The sequence below is a fragment of the Hemitrygon akajei genome, chromosome 1 (genome assembly GCF_048418815.1).
Source record: "Hemitrygon akajei chromosome 1, sHemAka1.3, whole genome shotgun sequence".
In the NCBI taxonomy this organism is placed as follows: Eukaryota; Metazoa; Chordata; class Chondrichthyes; order Myliobatiformes; family Dasyatidae; genus Hemitrygon; species Hemitrygon akajei.
Genome location: NC_133124.1, coordinates 206435592 through 206452478, shown reverse-complemented (window position 1 = coordinate 206452478; position 16887 = coordinate 206435592). Strand labels below are relative to the sequence as shown.

General features: G+C 42.0%; 1 protein-coding gene across 4 annotated transcripts in view; it reads left to right on the top strand.

Moving 5' to 3' along the window:
* The first annotated feature begins 729 nt into the window (after positions 1-729).
* The window catches only part of LOC140734810 (receptor expression-enhancing protein 1-like), a 61431-nt gene continuing 45273 nt past the window's right edge, over positions 730-16887 (top strand). Inside the window, exon 1 of one of the 4 annotated variants that reach the window (XM_073059368.1) lies at positions 730-1528. In XM_073059368.1, coding sequence (XP_072915469.1) covers positions 1497-1528 — 32 coding nt within the window. In that variant the 5' untranslated portion in view covers positions 730-1496. Of the gene's footprint in view, positions 1529-1836; positions 1854-16887 lie in introns of those variants that run through there. The other 3 variants (XM_073059387.1, XM_073059396.1, XM_073059378.1) reach the window with 3 other exon arrangements.

Here is a 16887-nt window from a genome sequence, read left to right as displayed (position 1 = left end):
TGGGAGAAAAATGCAAATACAGAAAGCAGAGAGCAAAGCCCTGTGGAGGACTATGGGCTTGTCATTAATATTAATTACTGGTATCCCCAGGGAAGGGGACACAAAAGCCAGTAGATGCTGGGATCTAGAAAAACAATTTGCTGGAGGTCGAGGAGTATCTGTGGGAGGAAAAAGAATTATCAACGTTTCAGGTCGGAACTCTGCAGCAGGATTGGTGCAAAACCGGAACACCAGGAGTTCTTTACCCCTGCAGATGCTGATCGGCTTGCTTAATCTCTCCAGCAGACTGTTTTTATCTTGGGACTGATAACATTAATAAAAAAAAGCACAGAATCAAAAATGGAACTTGAGAGATTGACAGCAAAAGTTGCGTGTGCGTGCGTGCGCAAAATGCAACACCAGTGAATCAGGAAAAAGTTTGAGGGCTGGAGAAATCAGAACGTGTGACAGACAGGAGAAACAATCTAAAGATCCAAACTGAATATAAATCGGAACCAATAAGAGGTAACTAAAGAGACACTTCCAAGCTCCAATCATTTGATCGTTGAAGATATTTTCCACTGAAAAAAAACATACAAAAGTAAACTTTAACAACACGACATCTTCACATGTCAGACTGAACAAACAAAGGCACAGACTACGTTGAAGCGCATGCGCCCTCTACGTATCAACGGGCAAGCGGACCTGGGTGAAGCAGGTGCAGAGAAACAGAGGGCGCATGCGTATTCCTTTAGCTCCACTCGGAGCGGACCGGCAGGAACGACTGGGAGGACTGCCGGTCCTCCAAGCTGATAGAGCGGTGCAAGTGAAATCCATTAAAGAGGGAAAGCAGGTGTTTTTAAACTGGTGGCTGATCGCATACAGCAAACAAGCGGAGGTAGAAGATTGTGTCTCTCTTCTTTAAAAAAAAAGCAACTAACGTGTAGAGGAGGCTCTTCTCAATTCGGACTGGGTAGAATCACCAGTGTAACCCGCAAGAGAGCAAGAACTCAGAAGTGGGCCGGTTGGAAAGCTGCTCCTGAGTCGGCAAGGCGGACCAAGTTAGAGTCAAGCCGGTCAAAGCAAGTTCCTTGTGGGGAAAAGGCAGGCCAGTTCGAGGCGGCATTTCATTTCCCGAAACTGACTCTGAAGGGGAAACCAGTACCTCCTCCACACAGGCACACACTCCACGTGGTTCCTGAAGGGGCACAGTCGCCCCACGGATCCAGAAGTCGTCGTCCCCCTCCTCCCTCACCCGGGGGGGGCGGCGGATCTTCCCGAGTCTTGGTGAAGGGAATCGTTCTAGCACCAACTTGACTGACATCCAGCAAGCACTGTCAAAAGGGGGCTACACAGAGTGAGATCGCCGAGTGTGGTGGGTGGGGGAGAGCAAAAGCGGACCCAATAGAGGCGGCTCCCTCGGCCCAGCCCCGCCCCGCCCACGACAAAAGCGGAGCGGACAGGAGTAACGAGGTTCCGCGCGCCGCCGGTTTGAATCCCAACGGTCGCCCGCAGCGATGGTGTCCTGGCTCCTCTCCAGGCTGGTGGTGTGAGTATGCAAGCCCTCCTCGCACAACCTTCACTCAGTGCGAACTCTTCTCGCTCGATTCGGTTCCCAAATCAAGAAGAACAGTAACCCCCCCCCCCCCCCATTTAAAACGCGTCCCCGTTTGTTTCAGCAGAAGAAGCCGCGGAGTTAGTTTTCCGGGTCGCCGACCTTCTTTGTGAAAATGTTAAACTCGTGCGGAAAATTGCCCTCTTGTGCGGTGCAAAGCAGTTTGCGACGGTCATCGGTGGTATAATAGCGGAGGAGTGTACTCCGTGGGTCAGAACAGTGTGGATGGGCTGAATGGCCGTTGGCGCTCTTTGAAAATGTGGGTACGAGCTTTGAAGTCATTAAGAGCAATGGTGTGGATCATGACAGGGAAGAAGCGTTTGAATAATCTGCTAAAAGTTATTATTCAGTGGGTTACTAACAAACTGGCTTAAGGGGAGGAAGTGAATATTGCTTATTTTGATTTGTAGTTGTAGTGATAAGATCCCAGAGATTGTTGGTTAATGAGATTGGGGCACGGGGAACTGGAGTGATACACTGGCACTGGAGTTAGACACGAGAACTTAGAGCATCAAAATAGAAGAAATAAAAATCTGAACAAAATTATTTTTTGTAATAAATCTCTTATCTGTAGTGGGGAAGGAATTGATGTTTTGTATTGAGCCCTGCATCTGGGTTCAAATGGGTTGAGAGCTGGCTCACTGACAGCTTGAAGTCAGACTAGAAACAACTGCTGGAAAAGCTCTGCAAGTCGGGCAGCATCCGTGGCGAAGGAAACTGTCTTTCCGGTTAATAATTAGAGCTCGAAAAGTGAGGAACCAAGCACATTAAATGTTTCAGGGGTGGTAAGAATAAAACTGGCTCTTAATCATTTAAATTCTATTAGAGGCTAGCAAGAAAGAAAGTATAATTTGAAACTGAAAAATCCAGCAATATCTTTAGGGGTTGGTGTGGGAGTATTACTTGATGCTATAACTCCTTTAGATGCCATAATAGATCCTAACAGTCCTAATGTGTTCTGATCAAAGGCAAGTTGCTGTTTGTTTTGCTTGTGTAGGGCGATGCAGAGCAAATGATGGAAATGACGATGCAGAGCAAATGATGGAAATGAGAGTGGGGGTCAGATCAGTGAAGGGAGAACTACTGGAAGCTCTGGGTCATTCCTGGCAGACTGAACAGTGTACAGCAAAGCTGTCAGCATGTCTGGGTGGATAAAGCTTTGGAATTGTACCAGAAGCCTGTGAAGACTTGGTCCCAGTTTTCAGCAAACTAAATGGCTTAACGAGTTTTGAGGTACTAGCAGTACCGCAAAGTATGAAAATGGGAAATCAACCAGATCTTGTTGGAAGGTAGAGCTGGGACAAGGGGCCCAATTTCTCATATTAATTTTGTTTGTTATTCACCCAGATGAATGCAAAAAGTTGAACCAAATTTGAAAACTTTAAGCAAACACACTCAAAATGCTGGTGGAACACAGCAGGCCAGGCAGCATCTATAGGAAGAAGTACAGTCAACGTTTCGGGTCGAGACCCTTCGTCAAGACTGACGGATAAAAGAGATAGTACAAGTGGGAGGGGGAGACCCAAAATGATAGGAGAAGACAGGAGGGGGAGGGATGAAGCTAAGAGCTGGGAAGTTGATTGGCAAAAGGGATGCAAGGCTGGAAAGGCGGAGTATCGTAGGATGGAAGGCCTTGGAAGAAAGAAAGGGAGGGGAGCACCACAGGAAGACGGAGAACAGGCAAGAAGTTACTGTGAGAGGGAAAGAGAGAAAAAAATTAAAAATTAGGGATGGGTTAAGAAGGGGAGGAGAGGCATTAACGGAAGTTAGAGAAATCAATGTTCATGCCATCAGGTTGAAAACTTTATGAAGCTTCTGTTAACTCTGCATTTATGGGTTTCGTACCAGTTTGGTAACCAGTTGCAGAAGTTGCAGTGCTTCAGGAAGGCATTGCCTTCTCAATGGCAATTGTGGATAGGCAATTAACTGCTCGATCAGCCACATCACATGAACAAGTAATTAGAAAAGGGCATTAAAGAGCAACACGAGCCACAGAAAATAATTTTTAGTTTAGAGATCAAAGTTGCAGATGCTAACAATCTGAATTAAAACACTGCTGGGAACACTTCTGTGGGGAAAAGAAACAGGTGAAGATTCTTGGACCAGAGATGTCAACAATTCTCTTTCTATATTTGCTGTCTGACCTGCCAAGTGTTTCCAGCAACTTCTGTTTTTAAAAACTTAAAGTTGGATTGTCACTGCAAAGGAATTCTGTTCAGATTTAATTATTGTGTAATTGTCCTTTTTTTGTGTTCAGTATTCAGGATTTTCATCCATGTTATTTTGTCCTATAAATATATATGACATTTGCAAGCAGATTTTATTTTGTAATGGTGATCAACTTATTTTGCAGTCATTTTTTTGGTAGCATCAGAATTAAGCACTGGCAGCCAACCAGAGCTTAGTCATCTGCTGTATGATGACAGGTAATTAAGGACGAGTTTGAAGAAGATGATTAGCCTTATTTAACACATGTACATCAGAACATCATAACTTACAGTTTATGTCAAATCAAATTCTGAGGATTGTTCTGGACAGCCTACGAGTGTCCCACCCTTCTGGCGCCAACATAGCATGGCCACAACTTACCAGCCACGACTGTACCTTTTTGGAATCTGGGAGGCACATGCCGCAAACCTATGCAATCAGGGGAGATGTACAAACTTCTTATAGGCAACGGCAGGAGCTGAACCCTGATTAGTGATCCTTGGTGCTATAATGGCGTTATGCTAAGTTCATGGGTAATAGACTCCATTTGCCTTGATGTGCATCATTTAAAATGTTCTAAAAATGACTGCGCCAATACCAAATGATACATAGCTACAGTACATGACTTAAGTACCGGTACTTTTAATAAAGTAAAAATTACAGAATGTGGATCTGAAAGCAAAGTGCTAGAAGATGAAAGCTGCAAAGGCTGTCAATCTTAAATACCATTCTGCAGAGTACCAAAGTCATGCATGAGTGTATGTAAGGTTAATCCAGTAGAGTTTTGGACACTTAGAGAATCAAGGAGTGTATCAGTGTATAGAGAATCAAGAAGGTAGACGTGAGATTGATAATTGCCTGTACAAAAAGTGTGATGCAAGATCTGCCTGATCCACTGAGAAAGTCTAGCAATTTGCTTTTATTCTACTTTTGACCTGCAAAACAAAAACTGATTAACATTGCTTATCTTATATTTGGTACTTTTTTTAATAAAAAATATTTGACTGAGTACTTCCTTTGCAACAGATGGTAAGAAGCAAAACATTTAGTCCCTTGAATCAGTCAATGCTGGTCTGTGCCTCCTTTTTCCTTCCTCTTCTGAACAGTCTAGCCATGATCTACACGATCTGTCTGCTTTTTTAAAAATTAAATGCAACTTTTTTTTTCTGCAAACCTAATATCAGATCAATTTTGCTGTTATATATGTTACGAAGGGCAGTTAATCAGCTTCAAAGTTTTGTTTTTGTCCTGTTTGCATTTTCTTTGATTTTCTATACATTCAAAAATTTAGTGACCTACTCATGTATAAACTTAGTTGTGTCTGGCTCTGCAGTAGAAAAAGATTCAGTTCTAACCACAGGCAAGGTCTTAGAGGACTGGCAAGTAGCTAATATTGCTTCATTATTGAAGAAGGGAAATAATCTTGTAAACAATAAACTGGCGGTTTTGTGCCAGTGGTAGATAAATTACTGGAGAGGATTCTTCGGGATAGGATTTATGAACAGTTGAAGCCTTGGCTTAATTAGAAAGAGTCAACATGGTTTTAATGGGGCAAATCATGACTTGCTAACTTGACTGACTTTATCAAGAAGGTGTTTGGAGGTGGAGCTGCGGATTTTCGTACAATGTTTGACAAGATTCTCATGAGACATGAACCAGGAATTAAGATTATGGGATCCATAATGAATTGACTATCTTCAGAATGAAGACCATAAGATATGGGAGCAGAATTGGGCCATTCATAATGAGTCTGCTTCGCCATTCTATCATGGTTGATTTATAATCCCTCTCAATCCCATTCTCCTGCCTTCTCCCAGAACCTTTGATGCCCTGATTAATCAAGAAAATATCAACCTCCACCTTAAAGGCCTGCAGAGCCCAGTAACATGGCCTGCAGAGCCAACTGTGGCATTGAATTCCACAGATTCACCACCCTCTGTCTAAAGAAATGGATGTCTCCATTCTGGGGCTGTGCCCTCTTGTCATAGACACACCCATAATAGGAAACATCCTCTCCATATCTACCTTATCGAGACATTTCAATACCTGATAGTTTTCAATGAGATGCCCACACATTCTTCTAAACTCCAGCAAATACAGGACCAGAGCCATCAAATGTTTCTTATGTTAAGCTTTTCATTCTTGGGATCATTCTCATGAACCTCTGTAATGCCAGCACATCTTTTCTTAGATAAGGGGCCCCAAACTTCACAATACTTCAAGTTTGGTCTGATCAAAGCCTCAGCATTACATCCTTGCTTTGTTTTGTAGTTCTCTTGAAATTAATGCCAAAATTGCATTTGCCTTCCTTAACGCTAACTCAGCCTACAAGTTAACCTTTAGAAAATTCTGCATGAGGACTCCCAAGTCCATTTGTGCCTCTGAATTTTTTGAATTTTCTTCTCATTTAGAAAATAGTCTATACCTTTATTCCTTCTATCAAAGTGCACGCCTACCCTATTTTCCATCTGTCACTTTTCAGTTCATTCTGCTAACCTAAGTCCTTCTGTAGACAGCCATGAATTCCTTCATCCTGATAACTGGCATATGATGTGAAAAGAAGCAGTCCGAACACTGATCCCTGCAAAATAATTCTAGTCACTGGCAGCTAACCAGAAAAGGTCCCCTTTATTACGACTGTTTGCCTCTTGCCAGTCAGCCAGTGCTCTGTCCATGCTAGTGTATTTACTGTAATGCCAAGGGCTCTTGTCTTGCTTAGCAGCCTCATGTGTGGTACCTTATCAAAGGTCTTCTGAAAATACAAGTAAACAACATCCACTGACTCCTTTGTCTATCTTGCCAGTTATTTCCTCAAAGAATTCCAACAGATTATTCGGACAAGATTCTGACAGTATGAAGCCTCCATTGTTCGGGGTTGACCATGGATATTGCATCCTATCTGTCTAGATGTGCAAGCCTTGGCTGTACAATATGGAGAGCAAGCTGTTGCTCATGTAGCAAGCTCCCCCTCTCCACGCATCTGATGAACCCAATGGCATGGCAGAGACCGATACAGTTTGGTACCAGCAGTATTGCAGGGGTTGCCAGTCAGTATTGAACTCGGTGTAGAACTGCCTTAAGGAATCCAGCTCTGGGTTTACTCCCAATACCTTCCTCATGAGTGGATATAGCTGGAAGGCAACAGAAGCTTGAGATCAGAGTTTTCCTTCTCCTAGGTGAGCTGATAACAGTGGCTGATGAGCCCATCTGCCTAAATTGACTAGTTCATTACTAATGCCTCCACAATTTCTTCAGGTATCTCTTAGAACTCTGGGGGTGTAGTCCATCTGGTCCAGGTGACTTATCTTCTTTCAGACTTTCCAGCTTCCCAATAGATATGGACAGTGAGGGGGCAAATGGAGTATAACCTGGCCAAATGTGAAGTGTTAACACATTGGGAGATCTAATGTAAACAGACAGTGCACAGTTAATGGCAGGACTGTTACTGCTGTTGATGAGCAGAGGGATCTTGAGGTACAAATTCATAATTGCCTGGAAGTAGCTATATAAGTTGATAGGGTGGTAAAGAAGGTATTTGGCATGCTTGTTAATTGAGCAGCTGAGTTCAAGAGTTGGTAGATTATGTTACATTTTTAAAACTGGTTGGTCTGTATTTGGAGTATTGTATTCAGATCTGGTTACACCAGGGTGTTGTCTTAGAAGAAGGTGCTGAAGAGGTTTACCAGGACATTGGCTGGATGAGAGAGCATGTGCTATAAGAAGAGGTTAAACAAACTTGTGGTTGTTTTCTCTGGAGCAGTGCAGTCTGAGGAAATATCTGATAGAAGACTGAGAGGCATAGATAGACAGCCAGTATCTTTTATTCCCAACGGTTGAAATGTCCAATACCAGAGAGCATGCATTTGAGATCAGAGGGGAGAAGTTTGATTCATGGGAGATATCAGGGCAAGTCATTTTTTACAGTGGTAGGTGGCTGGAGTGCACTGCCTGAGGTGGTGCTGGAGGTAAATACAAATGGGTTATTTAAGGGGCTCTTAGACAGATGAATGTACCTGGAATGGAAGGATATGGACATTGTGTTGGCAGAAGAGATTAGTTTATTTGACATTTGATATTTAGTTAGTTTGGCACAACACTGAGGGCTGAAAGGCCTGGTCCAGGACTGTACTCTTCAATATTCTTGCAGTGAAGAAATTTCTTTTCATTCTGAAATTGAGTGGCTGTCCTGTTCTAGACTGCAGTCAAGGGAACCAGTCTTTGGCCATTTTCAATATACTTTATACTATGCTGATCAAGCCTGGAGTTAGCAAGGCCTGACTTTTAAATCTTTGCACTAGAATTGATTTTAATTATTAACTTTTCCAATCTTTTATCAGCCAGTGTGAAATTTGAATAAATTAATTTAAAAACTAAAGTTTGTTAACAACAGTATGTGCTGTTAGCCAACTAGATTTTGTCTCCTATTTGATTGTTAATTGTTCACAACTGACCTACTAATGCCTGACACGTCGCTGTTGACTGGATTAAAATAAAGAGCTTACACTGCGTTCTGGGCCACTGCATAGTTTGGCCCTTTATTCATGATGACTGTTGACTTTTTTGTGTGTATTCTGACGTGTCTAGCACCAGGTGATCTCTAGCATTGTTGTACAATGCTTTGGTTTCTGTGACATCCTCTCATGTGTAAATGAATACTTACTCTTCTCCATAGCAAGCTGTGTATCCACAACCTTGATTCTGAACTATCCCACAGCAGCACTTCTGGTGTTTGCACCTCCTTTTCAATGTTTGTTCATTTTGTGCCATGTCATATGACGTAGGCAATCGTGCTCTTTCCATGACCGTGATTGTTGTCAAATTTTTCTACAGAAGTGGTTTGCCATTTGCTGCCTTTTGGGCAGTTGTTTTACAAGACAGATGAGCCAGGCCATTATCAGTACTGCTCAGAGATTGTCTGCCTGGCGTCAGTGGTCATATAACCAGGACTTGTGATATGCACCAGCTCACCAGCTGTTGATATGACCATCCACCACCTGATTTGACCCTGATTGGGTGGGGGGGGTGGTTTGTGGCTGTGCAGGTACTACATCTTGCCCAAAGGTTTGTGGAGAAGTGGAGAGAAGGAGTGCCTTACACCCCTTTTGGTAGAGACATGTCTTCACCCCACTGCCCAACTATATCAATGACATGCCTTTAAAACCCTCACTGGGATATCTGGACTCTATTCTTTTACTACGTTCTTGCTGCTTCCCACTTTAAAAGTGTGAGCTTGTTCAAGAGTGTTTACATACTGACTGGAACTAAATTGTGTCTTGCTGCTTGTGTCTATTGACTAAGTTTGCTCCTGGTCAAGCAAAGCTTTTAAAGATGATAACACAAAATGCTGGAGGTACTCAGCAGACCAGGCAGCATCTATGGAAAAGAGTAAAATTTTTAAATATACTTGGTTTTTAGTCTTCAAAAGTTATTTATCTCTCTGCCTTGTACAGTCCTCGGCAATCTTTGAATTTTTAAGTTGCATGATTGTTTATTTCTGTTTTCATCCTCACTAGTGGTTGCTTCACTTTCAACTGACTAGTTAGTTCTCTAAGTTATGCAATTCCCTTGGACCTCTTCCCACTTCAACAACAAAATAAACTTATCTTCATTGTGAAGTTGTGTCAAGTTTTGATAACTCTACAAACTCCATAAATAGGTCAGCACGTTTCTTTTCCCCTTCTTCTGATTTTGCATTATCCCAAAGCACTGTACTAACAAATGACAAGCTTTGGAGATATAGTCACTATTATAGGGAAATCCTTCCATTATACACTGGTGTATGTACTGGAAGAATAAAACTATTGTTTCAATATATTTTTTTAGGGCCAGTTATTGGCCAGGACTCCATTAGATCTGACGATAGTATTGTCCAGAAATTTTTCAAATGTCAGGAATGAGGCAAAAACCTTTTGGCTGCAGCCATTGCAGAATACTGATCAAATCAGACAGGGTGAGCCTGTATCAATGAGCAAGGAGGTAAAGATTAACAGTAGCAGAAGGAGCCTGAGCACGCACTTTCCTTCCATACCACAAACTGGTCTGGACTGTTTTAGGTAAGAAACCTGTTTTGCGGGTACTAACATAGAAACATAGAAAATAGGTGCAGGAGTAGGCCATTTGGCACTTCGAGCCTGCACCACCATTCAGTATGATCATGGCTGATCATCCAACTCAAAACCCTGTACCTGCTTTCTCTCCATACCCCCTGATCCCTTTAGCCACAAGGGCCATATCTAAGTTCCTCTTAAATATAGCCAATCAACTGTTTCCTGTGGCAGAGAATTCCACAGATTCACCACTCTCTGTGTGAAGAAGTTTTTCCTCATCTCGGTCCTAAAAGGCTTTCCCCTTTATCCTTAAACTGTGACCCTTCGTTCTGGACTTCCCCAATATCGGAAACAATCTTCCTGCATCTAGCCTGTCCAATCCCTTTAGAATTTTATAGGTTTCAGTAAGATCCCCCCTCAATCTTCTAAATTCCAGTGAGTATAAGCCTAGTCAATCCAGTCTTTCTTCATATGAAAGTCCTGCCATCCCAGGAATCAATCTGGTGAACCTTCTCTGTACTCCCTCTATGGCAAGAATGTCTTTCCTCAGATTAGGGGACCAAAACTGCACACAATATTCTAGGTGCGGTCTCACCAAGGCCTTGTACAACTGCAGTAGAACCTCCCTGCTCCTGTACTCAAATCCTTTTGCTATGAATGCCAACATACCATTTGCCTTTTTCACCGCCTGCTGTACCTGCATGCCAACCTTTAATGACTGGTGTACAATGACACCCAGGTCTTGTTGCATCTCCCCTTTTCCTAATCAGCCACCGTTCAGATAATAATCTGTTTTCCTGTTCTTGCAACCAAAGTGGATAACCTCACATTTATCCACATTAAATTGCATCTGCCATGAATTTGCCCACTCACCTAACCTATCCAAGTCACCCTGCATCCTCTTAGCATCCTCCTCACAGCTAACACCACCGCCCAGCTTCGTGTCATCCACAAATTTGGCGATACTGCATTTAATTCCCTCGTCTAAATTATTAATATATATTGTAAACAACTGGGGTCCCAGCACTGAGCCTTGCGGTACCTCACTAGTCACTGCCTGCCATTCTGAAAAGGTCCTGTTTACTCCCACTCTTTGCTTCCTGTCTGCCAACCAATTCTCTATCCACAACAATACCATACCCCCAATACAGTGTGCTTTAAGTTTGCACACTAATCTCCTGTGTGGGACCTTGTCAAAAGCCTTTTGAAAATCTAAATATACCACATCCACTGGCTCTCCCCTATCCACTCTACTAGTTAAATCTTCAAAAAATTCTATAAGATTCGTCAGACATGATTTCCCTTTCACAAGTCCATGCTGACTTTGATGATTTCACCTCTTTCCAAATGTGCTATTATCACATCTTTGATAACTGACTCTAGCATTTTCCCCACCACCGATGTCAGACTAACCAGTCTATAATTCTCTGGTTTCTCGCTCCCTCCTTTTTTAAAAAGTGGGGTTACATTAGCCACCCTCCAATCCTCAGGAACTAATCCAGAATCTAAGGAGTTTTGAAAAATTATCACTAATGCATCCACTATTTCTTGGGCTACTTCCTTAAGCACTCTGGGATGCAGACCATCTGGCCCTGGGGATTTATCTGCCTTTAATCCCTTCAATTTACCTAACACCACTTCCCTACTAACATGTATTTCCCTCAGTTCCTCCATCTCACTAGACCCTCGGTCCCTTCCTATTTCTGGAAGATTATTTATGTCCTCCTTGGTGAAGACAGAACCAAAGTAGCTATTCAATTGGTCTACCATGTCTTTGTTCCCTGTGATCAATTCACCTGTTTCTGACTGTAAAGGACCTACATTTGTCTTGACCAATCTTTTTCTTTTCACGTATCTATAAAAGCTTTTACAGTCAGTTTTTATGTTCCCTGCCAGCTTTCTCTCATAATCTTTTTTCCCTTTCCTAATTAAGCCCTTTGTCCTCCTCTGCTGGTCTCTGAATTTCTCCCAGTCCTCAGGTGTGCCGCTTTTTTTTGCTAATTTATATGTTTCTTCTTTGGACTTGATACTATCCCTAATTTCCCTTGTCAGCCACGGGTGCACTACCTTCCCTGGTTTATTCTTTTGCCAAACTGGGATGAACAATTATTGTAGTTCATCCATGCGATCTTTAAATGCTTGCCATTGCATATCCACCGTCAACCCTTTAAGTGTCATTTGCCAGTCTTTCTTAGCTAATTCGCGTCTCATACCTTCAAAGTTACCCTTCTTTAAGTTCAGAACCTTTGTTTCTGAATTAACTATGTCACTCTCCATCTTAATGAAGAATTCCACCATATTATGGTCACTCTTACCCAAGGGGCCTTGCACGACAAGATTGCTAACTAACCCTTCCTCATTGTTCAATACCCAATCTAGAATGGCCTGCTCTCTAGTTGGTTCATCGACATGTTGGTTCAGAAAACCATCCCGCATACATTCCAAGATATCCTCTTCCTCTGCACCCTTACTAATTTGGTTCACCCAATCTATATGTAGATTGAAGTCACCCATTATAACTACTGTTCCTTTATTGCACACATTTCTAATTTCCTGTTTAACGCCATCCCCAACCTCACTACTACTGTTAGGTGGCCTGTACACAACTCCCACCAGCGTTTTCTGCCCTTTAGTGTTATGCAGCTCTACCCATATCGATTCCATATCCTCCAGGCTAATGTCCTTCCTTTCTATTGCATTAATCTCTTCTCTAACCAGCAATGCTACCCCACCTCCTTTTCTTTCCTGTCTATCTCTCCTGAATATTGAATATCCCTGGATGTTGAGCTCACATCCTTGGTCACCCTGGAGCCATGTCTCTGTGATCCCAACTATATCATATTCATTAATAACTATCTGCACATTCAGTTCATCCACCTTGTTACGAATGCTCCTCGTATTGACACACAAAGCCTTCAGGCTTGTTTTTACAACACTCTTAGCCCTTATACAATTATGTTGAAAAGTGGTTCTTTTTGCTTTTTGCCCTGGATTTGCCTGCCTGCTACTTTTACTTTTCACCTTACTACTTTTTGCTTCTACCCTCATTTTACACCCCTCTGTCTCTCTGCACTTGTTCCCATCCCCCTGCCACATTAGTTTAAAGCCTCCTGAACTGCAGTAGCAAACGCTCCCCCTAGGACATTGGTTCCAGTCCAGCCCAGGTGCAGACCGTCCTGTTTATACCAGTCCCACCTCCCCCAGAACTGGTTCCAATGCCCCAGAAATTTGAATCCCTCCCCCTTACACCATTTTTCAAGCCACGTATTCATCTGAAATATCCTCCTATTTCTACTCTGACTAGCACGTGGTACTGGTAGTAATCCAGAGATTATTACCTTTGTGGTCCTACTTTTTAGTTTATCTCCTAACTCCCTAAATTCACCTTGTAGGACCTCATCCCGTTTTTTACCTATATCGTTGGTACCTATGTGCACCACGACCATTGGCTGTTCACCCTCCCATTCCAGAATGTCCTGCAGCCGCTCAGAGACATCCTTGACCCTTGCACCAGGGAGGCAACATAGAATCCTGAAGTCTCATTTGCGGCCGCAGAAACACCTATCTATTCCCCTTACAATCGAATCCTCTATCACTATAGCTCTCCCACTCCTTTTCCTTCCCTCCTTGTGATCCTAACAGAATCACAAGCTGACAAATAATCTAGAAGGGTATAGCACCAAATGCACAGCAGGTTACTAGAAGATTGCAAGCAGGTAAGCAAATGTAAAGGAAGTCTAAGTTACAAAGAAAATCAATAAAAACAATCTGGATTCTAATCCAACAACGCCAAGGATAAACTCAAGTGTTTCTGCAGGTATTGGAAATTGAAAGTAACAAATACAAATGTTGAAGAAACTGAGCAAGTCGGGCATCATCTATGGAAAGGAATAAAGTGTCAACCTTCTGCACCCAGACCCTTCATTGGGATTGGAAAGGACAATAAAAGAAGCCAGAATAACAAAGTATGGGGTGGGGAGGGGGGGGGAGTACAAGCTAGAAGGTGATGTATGAAGATGAATAGAATGGGGAATGAAAGAAGAGAGAATGGGAGGGGGAAATATTTTTGGAAGTTCGATGTTCATGCCATCAGGTTGGAGACTGCGTATATGGAATATGAGGTCTTGTTCCTCCAACCCAAGAGTGGCCTCATCGTGGGAGTAAAGGAAGCCATGGACTAACTTGTCAGAATGGGAACTGGAATTAAAATGGATGGCCACTGGAAAATCCTGCCTATTGGGGACAGAGAATTTATTGAATGAAATACAGTGTACAATAGGCCCATCTTGTCGTTCGAGCTATGCTGCGCAGCAACCACCAAATCAACCATAGCCTAACCATGGGACAATTTACAATGGCCAATAAACCTACTAATTGGTTTTTCTTTGGACTGTTGAGGTAAACCAGAACACCTGGAGAAAACATAGGGAGGATGTACAACCACTGACGTATAGATTACTTAAGAATTGAACTAACTCCGACAACCCTAGCTGTAATAGCATCGTGCTAACTGCTGTGCTACCATGGCGCTCAAGATGGTGCTGGCATGAATATTGATTTCTTTCATTTCTGGTAATTTTCCCCTCCCCCTTCCCTCTTCTTCCATGCCCTACTCTGGCTCCCCTGCCTCTGTCTTCATCTGCCTATTGCCTCTGCCTGGTGCCCCTCTTGCTTCCTTTTCTCTCATGGTCCACTGCCCTCTCCTAGCAGATTCCTTCTCCTTCAACCCTTTACCTTTTCCACCTACCACCACCCAGCTTCTCACTGCCTGACCTACTGAGTTCCTCCAGCATTTTGTATGTGTTAGTCTGTATTTCCAGCATATGCGTTATCTCTTGTGTTTATAATGCAGCTGAATTTCTGATGTGGGAAATTAGAAATTTAAATGCTGGACCTTCACCAGAAGAGCTCCCTTTATCTGTGTAGCATTCTAGTTATTAGAACTGAGTCAGTGGGATATTGAGGACACCTCATTGAGGATGTGATGGGCATATTAAACTCATTCTGGTAATCCATTTCTTTAATTGGCCTCATTCTGAGCAAATCTTTGGTATTTCTCCATTTTAATTAAAGCCTCTAATTCTCACATTAGGTGGTAGCAATCAGCTCTGAAGTCCTGGATTGAAAATGTCTAGAATAACCCATAATTTCTTATCTTACTGCAACCAACTAACTACAGACCTGTAACTTGCAGTTTATTAGGCCTTGATGAGACTGCTCGTAAAGCAAGCTAACTTCCCAATAAATATACTGATTCGTTATGTACCACGTTGTATGATGTGGTGATCATGCTCTTTCTGTGAACTTGATTGTGCTTGGCATCCCAATATATTACTACTGTTAAAAAAGCTGGGTGAATGTTACTTCGAGGTATTGTCACTTGAAGGACTGGTTCTGTCTTATAAATGTAATTATTTATTTATGACCAATGGCTTTTCAAAACAATATCTGATTTGTAATCCTATGACAAATCACTTCTGGCAATTCACTGCTTTGATTAGTTGTTATTGATCTTTTTATTTTCTAAACATTCTCGAAGATCTTAACTCAGTGATTGCCACAATAGAATTAAAAGCAAGGTATTAAAGTTTGTTGTTATTGTTTGTATTTGAGTGGATGTAGGTGTTCATATACAGAAAACAAATTTGTCATGTAACTAATGACTGCGTTCAGTCCTGGTGATTTTATGTAACAAAAATACACTTATCTTGAAGGCAGTGCAGTGCATTACTACATTCCTTCTACAGATGAACGGGCTGCCTTTTGAGGAAAAAATTGAGTTTGGAAGAAATGGGGTGATATTATTGAAGCACTGTACTGAGGGAGGTTTGACAGGGTAGATGGGAGGCTGTTTCTCCTAATTGGGGAGCAGCTTAGAGCTAGGAAGAACACTTTAGAGTAAGATATTAATTTTAAGACTGAGGTAAAGTTGTATTGTTTGCATAATGAAAATTAATTAAATTTGCATCTTGCATCATTATAAGTAACTGAAAATCTCTTTACGGTATTCAGTAAGGAGACAAAGACCATGTGCCATGCTAAAATGTCTTAAACCCCTGCATAGGCACAAGACTTCCTTGATCTTGTTCATTCCTCTTGCACTAAAGGCCCAAGTTTTGCACTGAACTCCAGTAGCTTGTTTCAGGGCTCTGTGTGTGTGTGTGCTGTGATTCTGCTATTCGAGTTATTATTCCAGTTGTTTGTATGCAGATGGATTAAAAAGTGCAGCAGCTGCAAGTTAGCATTAATTTGCTATCTGGACAGTCTTTTTTCCTTGAGGGGTAAGATAGGCACATTAAACTCATTCTGGTAGTCTTTTTAATTGGCCTCACCACTTTTATTTAGTTCAGTTTGTTGAAGGTTTTATTGGGGATGGGAATCAAAGTCTGTGTTGTCAACAATTAAGTCCTCTCAATAGTTGAAACGTGTGTGATTAAAGTTCTAGCTTCAACTTAATGCAGCATTCAGAACTCTGTATGATACTGGATAACAATCAACTCACTGTGGCTTTACGTAAATTAATTTAAAAACCAAGATCCAGAGTGACAAATGGTTTTGGATCTCAACCATTAACTCTGGGTCTCTTTCCACAAATGCTTCCTGGCTTACTCAGTATCTCCAGCATTTTATGCATAGGAGCTGGAATAAGGATCTCAAATAATTTTGTTTCAATGCAATAAAATCTCACTCAATTTCTAGAAAACATCTTTTGAGCTGTGCCTGAGATGTAGTAATTGCCTGTGATGACTGAAACAGAGTGTTAGCATGCTGCAGTAATTTGGTTTCTAATTTGAATATCCATTGAGAATGAAACCAAATTTGGCAGTGATGGCTTGTACAGTCAGGCATGCTGTACATGATTCACTTGATTGAGATATTGGTGAACAGTTATAGTTCAATAGTTCAGTTTAATATAAGAATGTATACATGTGTTCAATCTGAAATTTTCACTCTTTGCAGTTCACCACAAAGATGAGAAACCCAAAAAATGAATGACAGAGAAATGTTAGAACCCCCAAAGCACCCCTCCCCTTCCCG